The sequence below is a fragment of the Colletotrichum destructivum genome, chromosome 10 (genome assembly GCF_034447905.1).
Source record: "Colletotrichum destructivum chromosome 10, complete sequence".
Taxonomy (NCBI): domain Eukaryota; kingdom Fungi; phylum Ascomycota; class Sordariomycetes; order Glomerellales; family Glomerellaceae; genus Colletotrichum; species Colletotrichum destructivum.
In genome coordinates this window covers 1,569,664-1,584,250 of record NC_085905.1, presented here as the reverse complement: position 1 = coordinate 1,584,250, position 14,587 = coordinate 1,569,664, and the positions used below count along the sequence as shown (strand labels likewise).

The following is a 14,587-nucleotide window of genomic DNA, read 5'->3' as shown; positions in this document are numbered from 1 at the left end:
GATGAACGATTGGCGACGAGGTGGTTCCAGCAGATGCGGGTAAGGAGAGACATGCACGAGACGGGGGGGGGGGGGGGATGGCCCTTCAGCAATCAACGTTTGGGTGGGAGGAAAATTGTCTCGGAGACGACATGGGATTGGCCAAAATTGAAGATAGGCAGGCCAATCAGAATTTGGGCACAGGATTCGGTATACCCAATAACACACGCTCACAAGGGTGGTGTTGTGACGAACCCCGGACAGGGAGATCGATGACCTTCTGTTCTGGTGGTGGTTGGGTGCTTTACGTGGCCCAGGGGGGCGGGCGTCTTGCTCGAGCGGATCTTCATCGACAAGAGACATTCTCAGACTACGGTTTGCGCACAGAGCAAGGGGCTTTGGAAAAGGTCACCTTGGCTGGCACGGGTACCGTTGCACCATCCATGTACGAATAGAAGCCTTCCAGATGTCTTCTTTCTTCACTTTGGTGCTTCAAGTCGGGTCAGCCCATCCCACGAGGGAGGCTGGCTGTGAAGCGGACTATTGCCAATGGGCCCAATCAGCCGATTCAGTCACGGTGGTAGATGCACGCATGTGGTTGATCACTTCTGAACGTAGCGTTGCTCGCCCAGCCGGAGAATTAAGCTGTCGATTTGGCCTCTTGCGAGAGTAGGTCCAATCCATTGTCCACCCTAGCCAGATGGATTCCTTGGAGCTGTGACTAATGACTTGCTCTGGTCGACACCACCGTCCAAACCCCAATTCGACATATGAAGACTCAGGAACGGTGTATGCTTGTCGGTGGCGCGTCCTGGTCGTTGGTTTGACGACGCGTCCGTGAGGCTTCTCGCTGCAGTCATCCATCGTTGCCAGGTTTGGCGTCCAGTAGACGACTGCTGCTACTTGAACGCGGGGTTTCTGGCAATCCTTCAGCTGCGGGTGTCTCGATCGGGTACCACGGGGGCTTGAGCGTGCCAACCGATGTCTCCTTGTTGGTTTCCCGTAGGGGCATCGTCTTAGAGTGGATGGCAAATCAGGCTGTTGCCGAATGATGGACCAGAAGCCCATCTGGTCTCGTCGAGGGACGATAGCATCAGACAGAGATGGATCCGGGCTTGCAGTTTAGTGTGGGTTGTCTGTGCGACAGTCGAGGCTTGAGCCCGTCCGAGCCGTGCACACCATCTTTAAGGAGTCTATCCGCAAACTGTAGCCATCAAGGATGAACCGCCGAGGCGATATGGACAGGTCGCCAAACAAGCGCCGGGCATTGGAGGAAGGGTGGTGGGTGTGCTCTGTACGACAAGCGAACGTATGGGTAGCGCGGGCGATCACCAGGAAGGGTGGCGCGAGAGTAGGACAATGCAGAAACCTGCCCTCTCGGACGACTTGGAGTGAGACATGCAGTGGATCATTGACATATGTCATGTATGAAGACTGTAAGATGTAGGCGACAGACAGGTGCAGTCTAGTCTACCTACTTGCTGCCTGTGTTGCTCGGTAGGCTGGCTGTAGACGGCGGCTTGCCGTTGACGACTGCCATCGTTGCGGGGAGGCCTGTGACGCAGGGGAAAGGGCGGATGGAACAAGGCGTCTGAAGAAAAGAATGGAAGAGTTGAGGAGTGTCGTACAGTATCGTGTTGTGTGTGTGTGAGGGCTCCCATCCAGCAGTGTTGTCTAGTGAGTTTCCGTTCATACACGTACAGTATCCATGGTCGAAGTGGACAGGATCATGGATCATGGGTATCAGGTCCATACTTAGTAAGGTTTGAGGTGACAAAGACATTCGTGCCAAAGGGAGGAAGAAAACGTGGTGGAAAAGAGTTAAAAAAAAAAAGGGCAATAGAGGACCGTTGGCCCCGCCAGCGCCCGCCCGCGCCGAGCATGCCAGTAGAGCGCACGTTCCAACTCAGGCGGGGATACGTACCAAGTGCCGCTTGCGCTAGAGCCATTTTGGGGGTCTTGGGACGGGTGCTTCTGGACCCCACTTCTTGGGCCGTCCGTCCACTTCCTCCTCCGTTCCCCCCCTTCCCCCCCCCCCTATCAGCCTTCGTACTACAGGTTATGGGATGGCAGGTACGAAGTACGTGTATTCTGTACATTGTCGCCTTCGTTCTTCTCTGTCTCTCCGGCCTACAGGTACAGCCTGAGGCTGAGGCTGGCTGGCGATTAGCCGCACGCGCAACCAAGTCGAAGTCAAAGTTGTCTTTGCCTCTTCATTCCATCACTCTAGACATTGTAGACTCCAAGCAAGAAATCCACACATCTGTCCCCGCCCGTTTTCCCGTCGACAAACAACCCATTCAATCCCATGCCCGTTGGCCGCCAATCGTTCGATGATGACATCCAGCATTATCCCTGTTTCTCTCCTTCGATATCGACAAGCGTATTACTTTTTGCCTTCTTACTGCGTCTCCCGAATCCGCTCGCTCGCTCGGCCTAGCGGGGCGGGCCATTCCCTTGGTCGCTCCTAGGACAATCCCAGAATCCTCGTCGCCCGCTGCCATCTTGGGAGCGTCACGTGGGCGTTTGCCTCCTGCCTCCTGCCATCCGTCGTCACCGACAGTTGACCCTCTGGCGCTTTTGTTGTTCAGCACCGAGAAAGGGTGATTTAACCGAGAACAGAGCATCCAAGTCGAGGGCATTCAAGTCAACCTGCCGGCAAAAGTCTGCCCCTCCCTCCCTCCTAAAACCCTAGAATCCCAGAATCCCAGACGATGCAAACGACGCCGAATGCGCGCAAGGGCCTTGCAAGGGTTTGCGGCCCAATCGCGGCGTCGAACTACCTTCTCAGGGCTCTTCACTGCTCCCATAGGACGAGCCGTGTATGCAGAGTCCAGGGCGAGAAAAGCTACTCGCATGACGGCGCAGTCGCAGTTGCAATTGCAGTTGCAGTTGCACGCCTCACGGCCATCCACTGAAGCCGTCTCACTCTCCACTAGGTACGGATACCGATTTGTTCTCCATCCCTACCTTGCACGTTGTCGACCTCTCATCGACTTGGACGCCTCTTCCAGCGCTTCCTCCTTCATCTTGGCTCCCATGTCTGTCGTGCCCCCTCTCCCCTCCCCTCCCCTCTCTGCTGCATCTCTGTCTTGCTTCCCCCCCCCCCCTTATGTATGCATCCCAATCTGCACACTGCACACTGCCCCTCGTTCCCTGGTTCCCCATCCCATAATCCTCAGATCCGTTTCCACCGCGACAGCACTTCGCATTTCGATGCTGGTCCAGCTCGCATCCGGTTTTGCCTTCAATTTTTTTTTCTCCATACGCCAACGCTTCTCGTCCGAGATGAGTCAACCAAGCTGTTGACTGGCCCATGACCGCTGTCTGATCTGCTCCCTCCTGCGCGTCTCCCCTGTTGACTTGTGCCCAATCCCAAAGGCGCTCATCCTCGGCGGTTGCGGTAGCTCACCTGACCTGAGCTCATGATGCCCCATTCTTGACCGCTGCATGGCGGCCATGGTCCTGGGAGGTGTCTTAGTTCGGCCTGCTTAGGTAGGGTACTGTGATATAACTGCATGGTTGAAGAAGCGATGCGTGCTCCGTATACCTGATGTACCTCCTCGGCCCGTAACTTGTAAGTACTTCCTCGTCCTGGAACCAGACGAAAGACTTCAGTCCTTTTTCTCCGCTAGTCAGATCCCTGCCCGCTTGACACGGCCGACGTCGTCCATTCACGCCGTTCCAGTTGACTGGCTCGGGCCAACAAGTGCAAGATACCTACTTAGATGGCCTGCCCGGTCTACAAGCTACCTATCTATCTATATACAACATCCTGTGTTGCCTTCTTTGGCCCGACTCGGCTGTTTCTTCCATGCTAGCCGTTATCCTCCCGCTGTCCCTCTCTTCCTCTCTCGTCTTTTCTTCTTTTGTCTCTGTCACTGCTCCTTGTGCCTTGCTCCTCCCCTCTCTTTGCCACTGCCTTGGATCTTGTCTTCCTCCGCTCCGTCTCACGAATACTCCTCCTCCTCCTCCTCCTCCTCCCCGCTCACACTTATCTCAACTACACCTCCCCCATCTCGAGAGCCAAACCCAACCCGCCTCAGCTGCTCGTCCCCAGACGCCGCCAGACCAGTCGTACTTACATCCCCCCCCACCATTCCATCTCTACTCACGCAAAAGAGGCTGGCTTACCCTTCTCGACCGACGCCAAGTCCTGCTGCCTCTGTCCAGACGCGGCTTCTCTCGCCTCCCCCACCACCATTTCAGGACCCCTTTGAACCCCTCCACCACCACTACGACAATCCCAGCCGAATCGGCTCTCTCACGACAGCCGCGCAACCTCGCACCACCCCACCATCTCGCACCTCACCATCACAGCCCGGAATCCATCCACCTCTTCCGCGCCGACGTTCCCTGTCGACTGTCTCTTTCTTCTTTACCCCCCTCTCCTCTTTCGGATCATTCCAGGAGCATCCTCATATTGCATCTGCTGTGCCTCTTTTAATCCGAATTCCTGCCCATAAAACATTACACCAAACTCCTTGGCTTGACTCGTTGTCTCATCATAGCCATAAGGACCTTTCTGGAACAGCCGCCAGTTGTTTGGGGGGGGGTTCTTTTTGCTGTTCTTCTTCACTGTTAGTCAGCCTTGATAAGATCGAGGGATTTTCGTCTTCTGTTCCTGTGACTCGTATCTGACCGGTCGCACCAGGCTGCCCTGTCTTGAGTAACACGTTCTCGGGTAACTATCTGCTTGTTCTTCCCGAGCTTGATCAGAGTGTTCGGTTGGCATCCCCGGCCCTCCGTTATGTCTAAAGCCCTAACGCTGACATGTGGCCAGACCTACACGCATACCACTGAAGGAGATATGGGATATTGAGGTTGCAGGATTATGGTGGAGAGTCCCAGTATACTCTTCGAACCCAAGACATAATGGCAACCCTACGCATGGCATCAGGCTTGCCGAGCCGTCCGGACGAGCCGATACGAGCGAGAAGAGCCGCTGCCGCTGCCGCTTACACGGAACCAAAGGAAGATGTACAGAACACGACGCGGAGAATCCGGAGAGAAGGAGAGAACATTCGTATCGCCATTCAACAACCGACACAGAGCAAGCCAGTAACACAGGCAACACGGATTGCGTCCGCCCGACGCCCATCTATCCCCATGGCTTCAAACCGCCTTCCGTTTCCTTATCAAACACAGTCATGGAGCTCCGGCAGCACGACTCTCGAGAGACCCAGTCACGTTCCAACCATGTCAGGCTCGTCGTCGTCGGCGCTCTCCGAGACAAGCACTTCCAACCCAACACGCAAGGTACTGCGAAGGAAGCAGTCATCCGTCGGTCAGAAACCCCCGAGTCTACGCCATGATTCAAACACCGACTCGACTCGGACAAGCTCCTCGTCGTCCGCTCCGCGACCGCGTTTTTCGCTAGACCCGGCTGCCGAATATCACCTTGACCGAGGCATCACCGAGAGTCCCACCGAGATTCGAATCGCACACGTCGTTGACTTGCCCAAGACGCAGGCGCAGGCCGTTACCATCTACCCCGAGCTCGATCGGTATAGGGAATACGGTGGACGGCCCTCCATGTCTTCGGAGGGCTCGAGTGCCGACTTTCTCCACAGACTGGCCACGCACGACCTACCACCACCCACCCCCGTTTTCTCCGGCACCAGCAGCCAGCTCAGCGCATTCAGCGCTAGCCCTTCGACCAGGTTCTCCGAATCAACGAGCCCGGGCCCGTACAGCCGCGATACGACGCCCACGTCCATGTCGTCACAGTCGCCAGGTCTGGTGGCCCCGATACGACTGCCGGTGCCGAGGGTGAGGCAGGTGAGCCCGGCCATGACGCGGCCGCCCGTCTCCGGGAGGAGAGCCGGAAGCATACCGAACGAGATGGAGGCGTTCAGCGCCGACCCTCATGGTCTCGCCGCAGTACGCGAATCTCTCACCTCGTCCTCATCCAACTCGACGGTCCGTGAGGGCGACCGCAAGGAGACCAAAAAGAAAAGGAGGCTGTCTCCCTTACCGCCAAGCCCGCCGCCACGCAAATCCTCTCAGAAGTTTGCCAAGAGTCCAGGCAACGACGAGTCGCCATCAAAGACCTCCCTGGAGACCGCGGCGCCTCTCATGACTTCGCCGAAACTTGTCCAATCGCCCCCGCGGTTGGCGCCTGCCGCATCACCGAGGGCAACACCCCCCGCTCGACCCAGCAGAGACAACACACCGGACCTGCAGTCGCAGCTCTTTGACCCATGGCCTGTCATCCACAGCAACCTCTCATCTACTTCGTTGTTGGGCGACAGACGTGGGCCGGAACCGCAGATCATCTCGAGGTCAACAACTCCCTTGTCCTACGCTGAACCTCCCCCTCAGCCACTTGTCCGACAACAGGTGGGCAGGGAAGCTACACCGGCCCCACGATCATCCAATGCACCGGAGACAAAGAAGAATGATGGTCGCGTAACTCGCACCCCGAGCCCCAACACGTCAACATTTTCTCGTTTCGTCTTCTTTGGTCGTCGTTCCAAGACAACACCAGAGGCCCCCCAGGTCGATAAGAAGGACAAGCCCGCCCGCAAGGGGCCCGCCGCCGGTACGGGACATGAGGGGTATGGACGTCTTGGGGGCATCCGGAGAAAAAGTGGCAGCTCGACCACCAACTTGGCCCGACCAAGCCTGGGCCCCGGTTCATCGCAGGACAGTTTGAGCAGCAGTCAGCCTTCTGACACCTTTCTCTTGGACCGAATGAATCCTGTTGTGATTTCGGGCGGAGAGATCATCGAGAACAGAAACCACAGTGTAGACCTTGCCCGATCCGAGAGCAACCAGAGTCTTGGCCATGGCTCGGAGGTGTCGACAACATCTAGCGCGGGGAGAGGCCTCGCCCCATCTGCTATTCCTCGAGGCCGTCCACATCCGTCTCTAAGCAGCCGTCGCCCGTCGGACAGCAGCGAGTCCGAGGCCGTCACCATGAAGTCCACTTTGGCCTTCAGGCGATCTGTTCAGCGATTACGCTCATCGCCTGACCAGAGTCCCCTCAAGCTGCCTCAGCCCATTAACACCGCCGGCATCACATCGCCGTCGATCAACAGCCAGGACACGACCATTCTTTCGGACGACTCACAATTCGAAATGCACCGTGAAGTGATCCGCGGCCGAATCGCTGCAGCCACTGCCCAACCCCCCAAGAAGCTCGTCAAGCGAGCGCGCTCTCCCAGGAAGTGGAATCTCTTCAGCCGGTCTCAGAATCAACCGAACACAAAGAAGGAGAAGGAAGCCATACCAGTAGCTGCCACCGTCAAGATTGTACAGCACAAGCCCGCAGCCTTCTACACGTTGATGGATGGCTCCGAGCAAGAAGATACCAGCCCGCAAGACGTCGAGGAGATCCTTCGAGAGGCCAAGGTTTTCGACCTCCCCTCTCCGCTGCCCTTGTTCAAGGAGAGACGAACTTCCTCGGCCAGCCAGGAGCAGAGAAGGGAATCTTTGAGCAGGCTCCTGCAACCGACTAGGTCTTCGCAAGCTCGCAGGAATTCAGCGACTGCCGCTCCTAAGTCGACGTCGATCCCGGCGATTCGTTCTATGAAGCCGACGCACACCTCGCAATCCAGCGCGTCGAAGCTGGCGGAAGCACGTCCAAGTCGTCTACCTCAGGTGGGCCGCATTCCCAAGGTTGTCACGTCCCGGCCGGAGCATACTTCGTCGAGGAGCTTTTCTCGCCCCTTCAACAGAATTAGCTTGCAGAAGCAGCCCCAAGCTGCAGGATTCAACCCCGATTTTGTTGCCTCGGGTCCTACGCCGCCCGAGATGTCCACTCCCGAGCTCTCCCGAGGCGAGTCTACAGAAACCAGTGATAAGACCAACTCGGACCCGCGTACCTCCCTCTTGCCGGATAGGACTCCGGAGATGATTCATATCGGCAACGAATTTCTCACATTCTCTCCTCGAAAGAACTCGGAACGCACCACGAGCACCGATTCCAGCAGCTGCGGCATGTACACTCTCGCAGACGCTCTGGCTTTCGTGCCGAATCCTGATGCCCCGCTCGTCGAGGACGAGATCTGGGATGAATACAACGACCTCATTGGCGAGGTGCCGCCATCCGCAACCTCGTCAAGGGGCGTTCCTTTCCATCTTGAGACGTACGGGTCGAGAATTTCCAAGAGGTCCCTCAAGCCTCTCGAGTCTCCAACCATTACGTCTCCACCAAAACCCCTGGAGAAGAGCGCCGAGGTCAACACGGGTGCTACCACGTCGAGTGTCTACAGTGCCGACATGACCGAACGGCTCAAGGCTGCGTTTGCACTGAAGCCCGAAGAGGACTCAACGACGATCGTTCCGGTCGCCGAGGTCCCTGCCAGCGTCATCGATCGTGAGAGCACGGAGCTGGCGCGCAGAGCAACGGCTGCGTCGCAGAGGAGTAGCGGTTCATCTCGTAAGTCAAGACAATCCGACTGCAGTTGCAGGTCGTCCGAGGATGAGTCGCCCCTTTCTCAAGTCAACCTTCGTGTTGGCTCGATGACTGTCAGCAAGTGGTTGTCCTTCGGGCACGTACTCTTCAGCCCGGCCAGAGACCAGCTCCTGGATGTCGTCGGCTCACTGAAGCGTCACTCGATCCTGGTTGTCGATGGTCTTGGTAACGACGACTGGTCTTTTTACGCCGCCGAGACGTATCCTGCCGCCACGTTCTTCAACCTGTCGCCTCGTGCCCCGCTACCGGAAGAGCACAAGAACTCGTCGAGCTTTCCTTTGAGTCCACCCAACCATCACCAGATCCAGTACCTCTCTCACACGGAAAAGTTCCCGTTCGGCCCGGAGAGCTTCACTTCGGTAGTTTTTCGCTTCGCTGCCGCTGCACCAGAGTCGCACTACCGCAACATCGTCTCGGAGGCCCGCCGCGTGTTGAAGCCTGGAGGATATTTGGAGCTGTCCATCTTGGACGTCGACCTCAACAACATGGGAAACCGCGGTCGCCGCACAATCCGCCGCCTCAAGGAGAGGATCCACGAGCGGAACCCGGAGATCAGCATCGGGTCGACGTCCGACATCATTCTCCGCCTCCTCGGACGCAAAGGCTTCTCGGACGTCAAAACTTGCCGCGTCGGCGTCCCGGTCGCTAGTATCATCACCCGATCGGACAGCGGCAGCAAGAAGCCTCCCGTGGCAAGGTCTCGAAAGTCCAAAGAAGTGCGCAGCCTCGCCGAGATGATGAATGACGACGGCGAATCGGCGGACGAGAACATCACCAAGATGGTGGCCAGGGTCGGCCGCTGGTGGTACACCCGCTGCTACGAGAGCGCCGCCGGCACGGCCAACAGTAAGAGCATGTGGACCGACCGCGCCCTGCTCTCGGAATGCGAGGAACTACGTACCAGCTTTAAGCTCATGGTCTGCTACGCGCGTGTCCCTGAAAGAGCACGAACCGCGAGCATATGAGTTCTCGGTGATCTTCCCCCTCTTTTTTTCTTTTTCGATTTAAGCGCCTTTTTTGTTATATACCCTCGTTTTCCTGCATACGCACACAAACGCACAGTACATAAGCCGGTCCAACGCGCCTTGGTCACAAGGGATCAACATCATCATCATTAGGGTTTTGGAATGCAAGAGGAAACAACTCGCATCAAAGATTCAAGAGGGCGCAAGCCCATCCAATTCAGGCTCTCAAAACGTTTCAATGAGTCCGCTAAATTCTTTAATCCATCATTTTCTATACGACGGGCAGACCAGACCAGCCGGTACACATAGGACGGCGGATACGGGCGGATACGCATCAACTCCTCAGCTCGATGTCTTTGGGCACGTCTGTCTTTGTTTCCTATACTATCATGCCTATTTTCCATCTACACCTGGAGCCATCACTGGTAAGTGATGTGTTTCACAGTGTTGGGTTTATGAAAACTCGTGGTCCTCCTGTACAATGCCGGCTGGCTGTGCCGGGCCCCCTCCCTCAAACACACCACCACAAAAGCTTGATCGGATTGTTTTGCTTTCTTCTACCTTATCTGCGATAGAAATAATTTTGTGATCGGATTGGGTCGGAAAAGAAAGCTGGACTGGACTGGACACGGCTGAATAGAAAGTATGTGGTCCGACTAATATGTGATGGCTGAGCCGTTGCACTTCTCTTTGGGATTGTGTCTCTCTCTTTTTGGTTTCCGCTCAATTGGGGCGCTGGGTTATATGGCTTACAGAAGGAGACAATGTTGATGAGAGAAGCGCAGATGGCTTGAGGCCCAAAGTAGGGACGGAAACGAACAAGTACGATACGATGATTAATGCGTTGTATGTATGTCTAGACGATTATTTAGAGCATTTTGCATGGCAAGAGATAGCCTCAATCTTTAAGTAGCGGGACTAAACACACCACCACATCCGATTTAATCTCCGTGAGGAATGGTCTCTTGTTGGGTGCAGTCTTGTTCGTTGTACAACGATTGCCTGATATGAGCGATGATGCCAATCCTATTCGTTGCCGCAAAGATGACGGCGTCTCGACCAAGGCTGCTTCTTGGAGATCCTTCTAGACAATGTGGCGTTGATACTGGCGTACGATGAAAACAGACGCTCGGTTTGCTGCGAGACTGCCAGTCATGGCAGCTATTAGTGCTCTGGCAGTGCCTTCATCCACAAGCATGGAGGGGCCATTTTTTGCTGGGAGATGATCCATGTTCAATATCAAAGCCTAAGTCTAGGTAGGTAGGTAGGTAGGTATCTAAGGATAACAAACGAAGTAGCAGAGAGTTGGTAGGTAGAATATCGCAACGTGTGCCTGGGCCGTTCCTGTCGTTTTGTTCGTTTGGCAGCCTGCCTTGACCTGCTGTCAACATCCACATCTGCTTCCAACCCCTTTCTTCGTCTAACAAGCATCATGTTTCACCTCGCTGCCCGACAACCGGAGTCAAGTTTGTTGTTCTAACTTCGGCATGTTTTTGAGTTTCCAATTACACACTGTCCGCATCATTCCTTGTCCGTTTGCTCAACACACTATCCCCCACACCCGCTTCGAATGCAGCATCCAGCAAGTAGGCGGTAGGGCCTCCTCCGTTGTTAGCGACGCCGACTAACAAATGCAGCAATCATGACCCGGCTCGAACATCTTCCTGGCGATCTCCTCGCAATCGTCGCCGAATGTGTCCAAGAGGTCTGTGGCCTCGCCCCTCTGGCCAAGACGAACCGACGTCTCAATGCGGTTGCCACACCGCTGCTGTATCGCGAAGAAGTACGCCGCAACAACCAAAACGCCCTGTTGTACTGCGCTGGCGAAGGCCTTCTGGGATCTTTGGAGCTTCTCCGAGTCGCCGGTCAAGATCTTGCCGCGAGAAAGATTAGCGATTCCGAACTTGAAGCAACGATCAGAGAACCATTCAACACAGACAGAAGATCCGGAGCTTCCGGACGTCATCGTTTGCCCAGGGGAATTGAAAAGACTTGGGAGGGAGCAATCCACCGCGCCGTTTTAAAGTGCCAGGCCGAGGTAGTTCGCTGGCTGATTACCAACGGCGTACCCGTCAACCAGGCATCAAATAATCTGTGCAAGTGCGATACTGCCTTAGGTCCGGATCCCAATACTCCCCTGCATTTAGCCCTGTGCCACCGCCAGATGGAGGCGGCTCACATTCTCCTGGCAAACGGTGCCGCAGTGAGGTACATCGGAGCCTTTCCGGACACGACGGCCTGGCAAGCCGCTGTGGGCGGGCATCAACCAGCTGCCGCAATGGGATTTGCTTTCTCCGTTGCCTCCAAGCACTCTGAGGTCATCGATGGCCATATGGGCAGCTTCACGGACGAGAAGAATCATTCGGAAAACGCTATACGAGACAGTTGCATCAAACCCATGGTGGAACTAGACGATCCATCTCAGTCTTGTAGTGCAACGGCTGTTTCGCGCTTTTGGCCAAGCTGACAGCATTGCGGGCATCGACAATCCACTTCAGCAAGACGGCCTTGCGGATACCGATGGCGCTGTTCAGGCAGAAAGCGCGATGGGTATCGACGTACCAGACCCCAAGCTACAGTGCAAAGGACGTCCTATTGCGGAAGACGATATTCTCAGCGCTGTCACCGACTTGTTAGACCCGATCGCTGCCATAGAGGCCTATGCCGACAGCGATAAAAAGGAGTATGTCTTAGGCCAAAAGAGACTATTGTCAAAGATCGCTAGAGGAGCTAGCCACAAGAAAAAGAAGATTGCTGGTGAAACGGTAGCAGAGTGTCTGTTCGCTTTCATGACGTTGAACGACGATAACCAGGCACTACGTCTGACCATGCAATGGCTTTGCCGCTCATCCATCAGAGGGGACAATGGTTTACAAAAGTTGCCGCCAGGGCAAAGGTTGTTATGTTTGCCATGTGTGGACCAAAGTAGGTTAGGAGAAAAAGAGAGGGGGAGAGAGAGAGATGTCGCTCTCTGGGCTGAGTACATGCAGGAGGGAAGTTGCTGGCAACGCTGCTATTGTCTCGGTAGGGCATAGCGAGATATCGTGTCATAGATATGCATCAAAAGGTGTTAGCCTCTTACCGGCAATTCTTCACGTTGACCACCTTTGCGGCATCCGCCCGAAACTTCGTGTCGACGATAACAACCAAACAGCTTGTACAAAATGACGCCGAGGCTTGAGCCATTGCGTCTTCTGAGACACACCCGGCGACTACCGTGTCGCCTGTACAGCTCCAGTCGGTCTATTAGAGGTGCGCTCCTCCACCATCCAGTTGCCACGGATAAGCTCACCTCCGCGCAGAACACGATGTGGTCATCCTCCGCCAGCGAGGGAACAAGGATCCCAAGTTCCATCTGTCGCCCCCTCTACGACCGGACGCGCCGATCAAACTTGCCTACGGCGCAAAGGTCAACGCATCCAAAATCATCGGCAAGAGCTTCACCGACTTGGTTCATGATAGCGATGGCCGCGATGTGCGATTGACCGAAGCATCCCTGGCCCAATACATTGCCAACTCCCCGCGCGTAGCGACACCGGTATGAACGAGTTCCTCCGATCATGGTGCCAAAGCCCGGCCCACGAAACTGAATGCGCGCGACATGGATAGATCTACCCCCAGGACGCCAACCTGATCGTCTCCTTCCTCGACCTGAACCTGCCGGTCCCGGGCGAGGATCCGGATTTCGATGCCGACCCGCCTGTAGAGATCTTCGAGGCCGGCACGGGCATGGGCGCGTTGACGCTCTGCCTCGCGAAGGCCATCCATGGCGCGAACCCGCCTGTGCCGCCTCAGCTCCGCGATGCGCTGTGCGCGGCGCCTTACGAGCGGAACACCTTACCCCGCAAGCTGGCTAACAGCGACGAAGCGCCCGAGTACAACACCTCGCCGCACGCGCTCGACTTTGCGGGTCAGCCGGAGCTGGCAGCGCTGCATGAAAAGCACACAGCTGGCCGTCGGGCGATCCTGCACACGCTTGACATCAACCCGACGTCGAGCCGTATGGCGCACAGCCTCGTTCGGCACTTCCGGCGGGCCATGTACCTCCTCGACGTCGACTTCCACGTCCGCACGATTCGGTCGTACCTCTCATCCCGGCTGTTGCGGAACGGGGGCCAACCGTTTCTGTCCCACGTGATCCTGGACCTGCCGGCGTCGCAGGAGCATGCTGACGTCGCCGTCGAGGCTCTCCGGCCTGGCGGGAAGCTGGTTGTATTCTTTCCGTCTATCACGCAGATCCTCAACTTCGTCGTCTGGGCCAAGGACGAGGCGCAGCCCCTGATACTGGACCGCGTCGTCGAGCTCCAGACGTCGACGTCGGGTGGCGATGGTATGTTCCGTGACGGCACGGGGGGCCGGAACTGGGAGGTCAAGGTGGTAAACATCCGCAAGGCGGTTCAGGAGGGCGAGACGGGCGCCGCGGCGCAGGCGCACGTCTGCCGGCCCAAAGTCGGGACGCTGGTCGTCGGGGGCGGGTTCGTTGCCGTGTTTGGCAGGATACAGCGACAGGGTGGGCCCGTCGCCGAGCCGGCCGAGGAGACTATGGCGACGGAGTCTGCGTCCGAGTCCGTGTCTGAGACTGAGGTGTGCTCCGATGAGGATGCTTCGGCGCGTGCATCGTGACTGAAGACGCCCTGCTTGGCTCCGGTATCGTCTTGATTCGCGTGACCATCCTAACTTGTACTTACTACTTGTACGATAGTGTACGTTCACATGTCATACCCAAGATAGAGGAATCCAGAAAGCAACGAGCCGACCCCGAAACTACGTTCAGGAGGTGTCTTGACAACTGAACTGGGAGGCACAGAGTACAGGCAACCAACGCTGAAAGATGATGATGGATGGAGGAGGAGGTTGCATCGAGTGTAGCAAAAGCAAAAACATACAACACCAGGTATTCGCTGGTCGTCACCGACCCAACTACTAATCCGGCCCTCACTGGCTTATCTATGGGAGAGCGGACGGGATCCCGAGTTCTCCAGTGGGTATGGTCGTATGTGATAATGATCGGCGATGCAGATGTCTAAGTACTCAGAAATCATCTTGTTGATTGGGACCTTTTTTGAGAGTCGGAAGTTTGACATATAAAACATAGATGGGTCATTGTCACCTATTGCATTGACTGAGATTAAAAAAAAAATTGGCCTACCTTGCTTCTGTGACATACATCAGAAGGAGATGGCCGCGGAGGCCATCGATAGTTGAGTCTACAGTGTGCACA

General features: G+C 56.1%; 4 protein-coding genes across 4 annotated transcripts; all 4 read left to right on the top strand.

Annotated features, from left to right (window-relative positions):
- Nucleotides 1–2,709: 2,709 nt before the first annotated feature.
- On the top strand, nucleotides 2,710–3,400 carry CDEST_14752 (uncharacterized protein; the record flags this gene model as incomplete). The annotated part of the gene is made up of 2 exons (XM_062930908.1): nucleotides 2,710–2,918; nucleotides 3,361–3,400. The coding sequence occupies 2 exons, from the start codon at nucleotides 2,710–2,712 to the stop codon at nucleotides 3,398–3,400; spliced, it is 249 nt and encodes an 82-aa protein (XP_062786959.1).
- Nucleotides 3,401–3,501: 101 nt separating this feature from the next.
- On the top strand, nucleotides 3,502–10,234 carry CDEST_14751 (Putative S-adenosyl-L-methionine-dependent methyltransferase superfamily). The gene is made up of 3 exons (XM_062930907.1): nucleotides 3,502–4,559; nucleotides 4,634–4,706; nucleotides 4,763–10,234. The coding sequence occupies exon 3, from the start codon at nucleotides 4,855–4,857 to the stop codon at nucleotides 9,364–9,366; it is 4,512 nt and encodes a 1,503-aa protein (XP_062786958.1). The 5' UTR covers nucleotides 3,502–4,559; nucleotides 4,634–4,706; nucleotides 4,763–4,854; the 3' UTR covers nucleotides 9,367–10,234.
- A 369-nt stretch (nucleotides 10,235–10,603) lies between these two features.
- CDEST_14750 (Putative ankyrin repeat-containing domain superfamily) lies at nucleotides 10,604–11,888 on the top strand. Its single transcript, XM_062930906.1, has one exon. It carries the CDS (start codon nucleotides 11,009–11,011, stop codon nucleotides 11,831–11,833), a length of 825 nt encoding a protein of 274 aa, XP_062786957.1. The 5' UTR covers nucleotides 10,604–11,008; the 3' UTR covers nucleotides 11,834–11,888.
- A 591-nt stretch (nucleotides 11,889–12,479) lies between these two features.
- Nucleotides 12,480–14,243, top strand: CDEST_14749 (Putative tRNA (1-methyladenosine) methyltransferase catalytic subunit Gcd14). Its single transcript, XM_062930905.1, has 3 exons — nucleotides 12,480–12,618; nucleotides 12,669–12,904; nucleotides 12,976–14,243. Exons 1-3 carry the CDS (start codon nucleotides 12,531–12,533, stop codon nucleotides 13,987–13,989), a joined length of 1,338 nt encoding a protein of 445 aa, XP_062786956.1. The 5' UTR covers nucleotides 12,480–12,530; the 3' UTR covers nucleotides 13,990–14,243.
- The last annotated feature ends 344 nt before the right edge of the window (nucleotides 14,244–14,587 follow it).

Bases quoted from the DNA above. Each gene is read 5' to 3' on its own strand.
- CDEST_14751 (XM_062930907.1), top strand. From the start codon at position 4,855: ATGGCAACCCTACGCATGGCATCAGGCTTGCCGAGCCGTCCGGACGAG.
- CDEST_14750 (XM_062930906.1), top strand. From the start codon at position 11,009: ATGACCCGGCTCGAACATCTTCCTGGCGATCTCCTCGCAATCGTCGCC.
- CDEST_14749 (XM_062930905.1), top strand. From the start codon at position 12,531: ATGACGCCGAGGCTTGAGCCATTGCGTCTTCTGAGACACACCCGGCGA. The intron at 12,619-12,668 runs GTGCGCTCCTCC...ACCTCCGCGCAG, and splicing joins CTCCAGTCGGTCTATTAGAG to AACACGATGTGGTCATCCTC. The intron at 12,905-12,975 runs GTATGAACGAGT...CGACATGGATAG, and splicing joins CCCCGCGCGTAGCGACACCG to ATCTACCCCCAGGACGCCAA.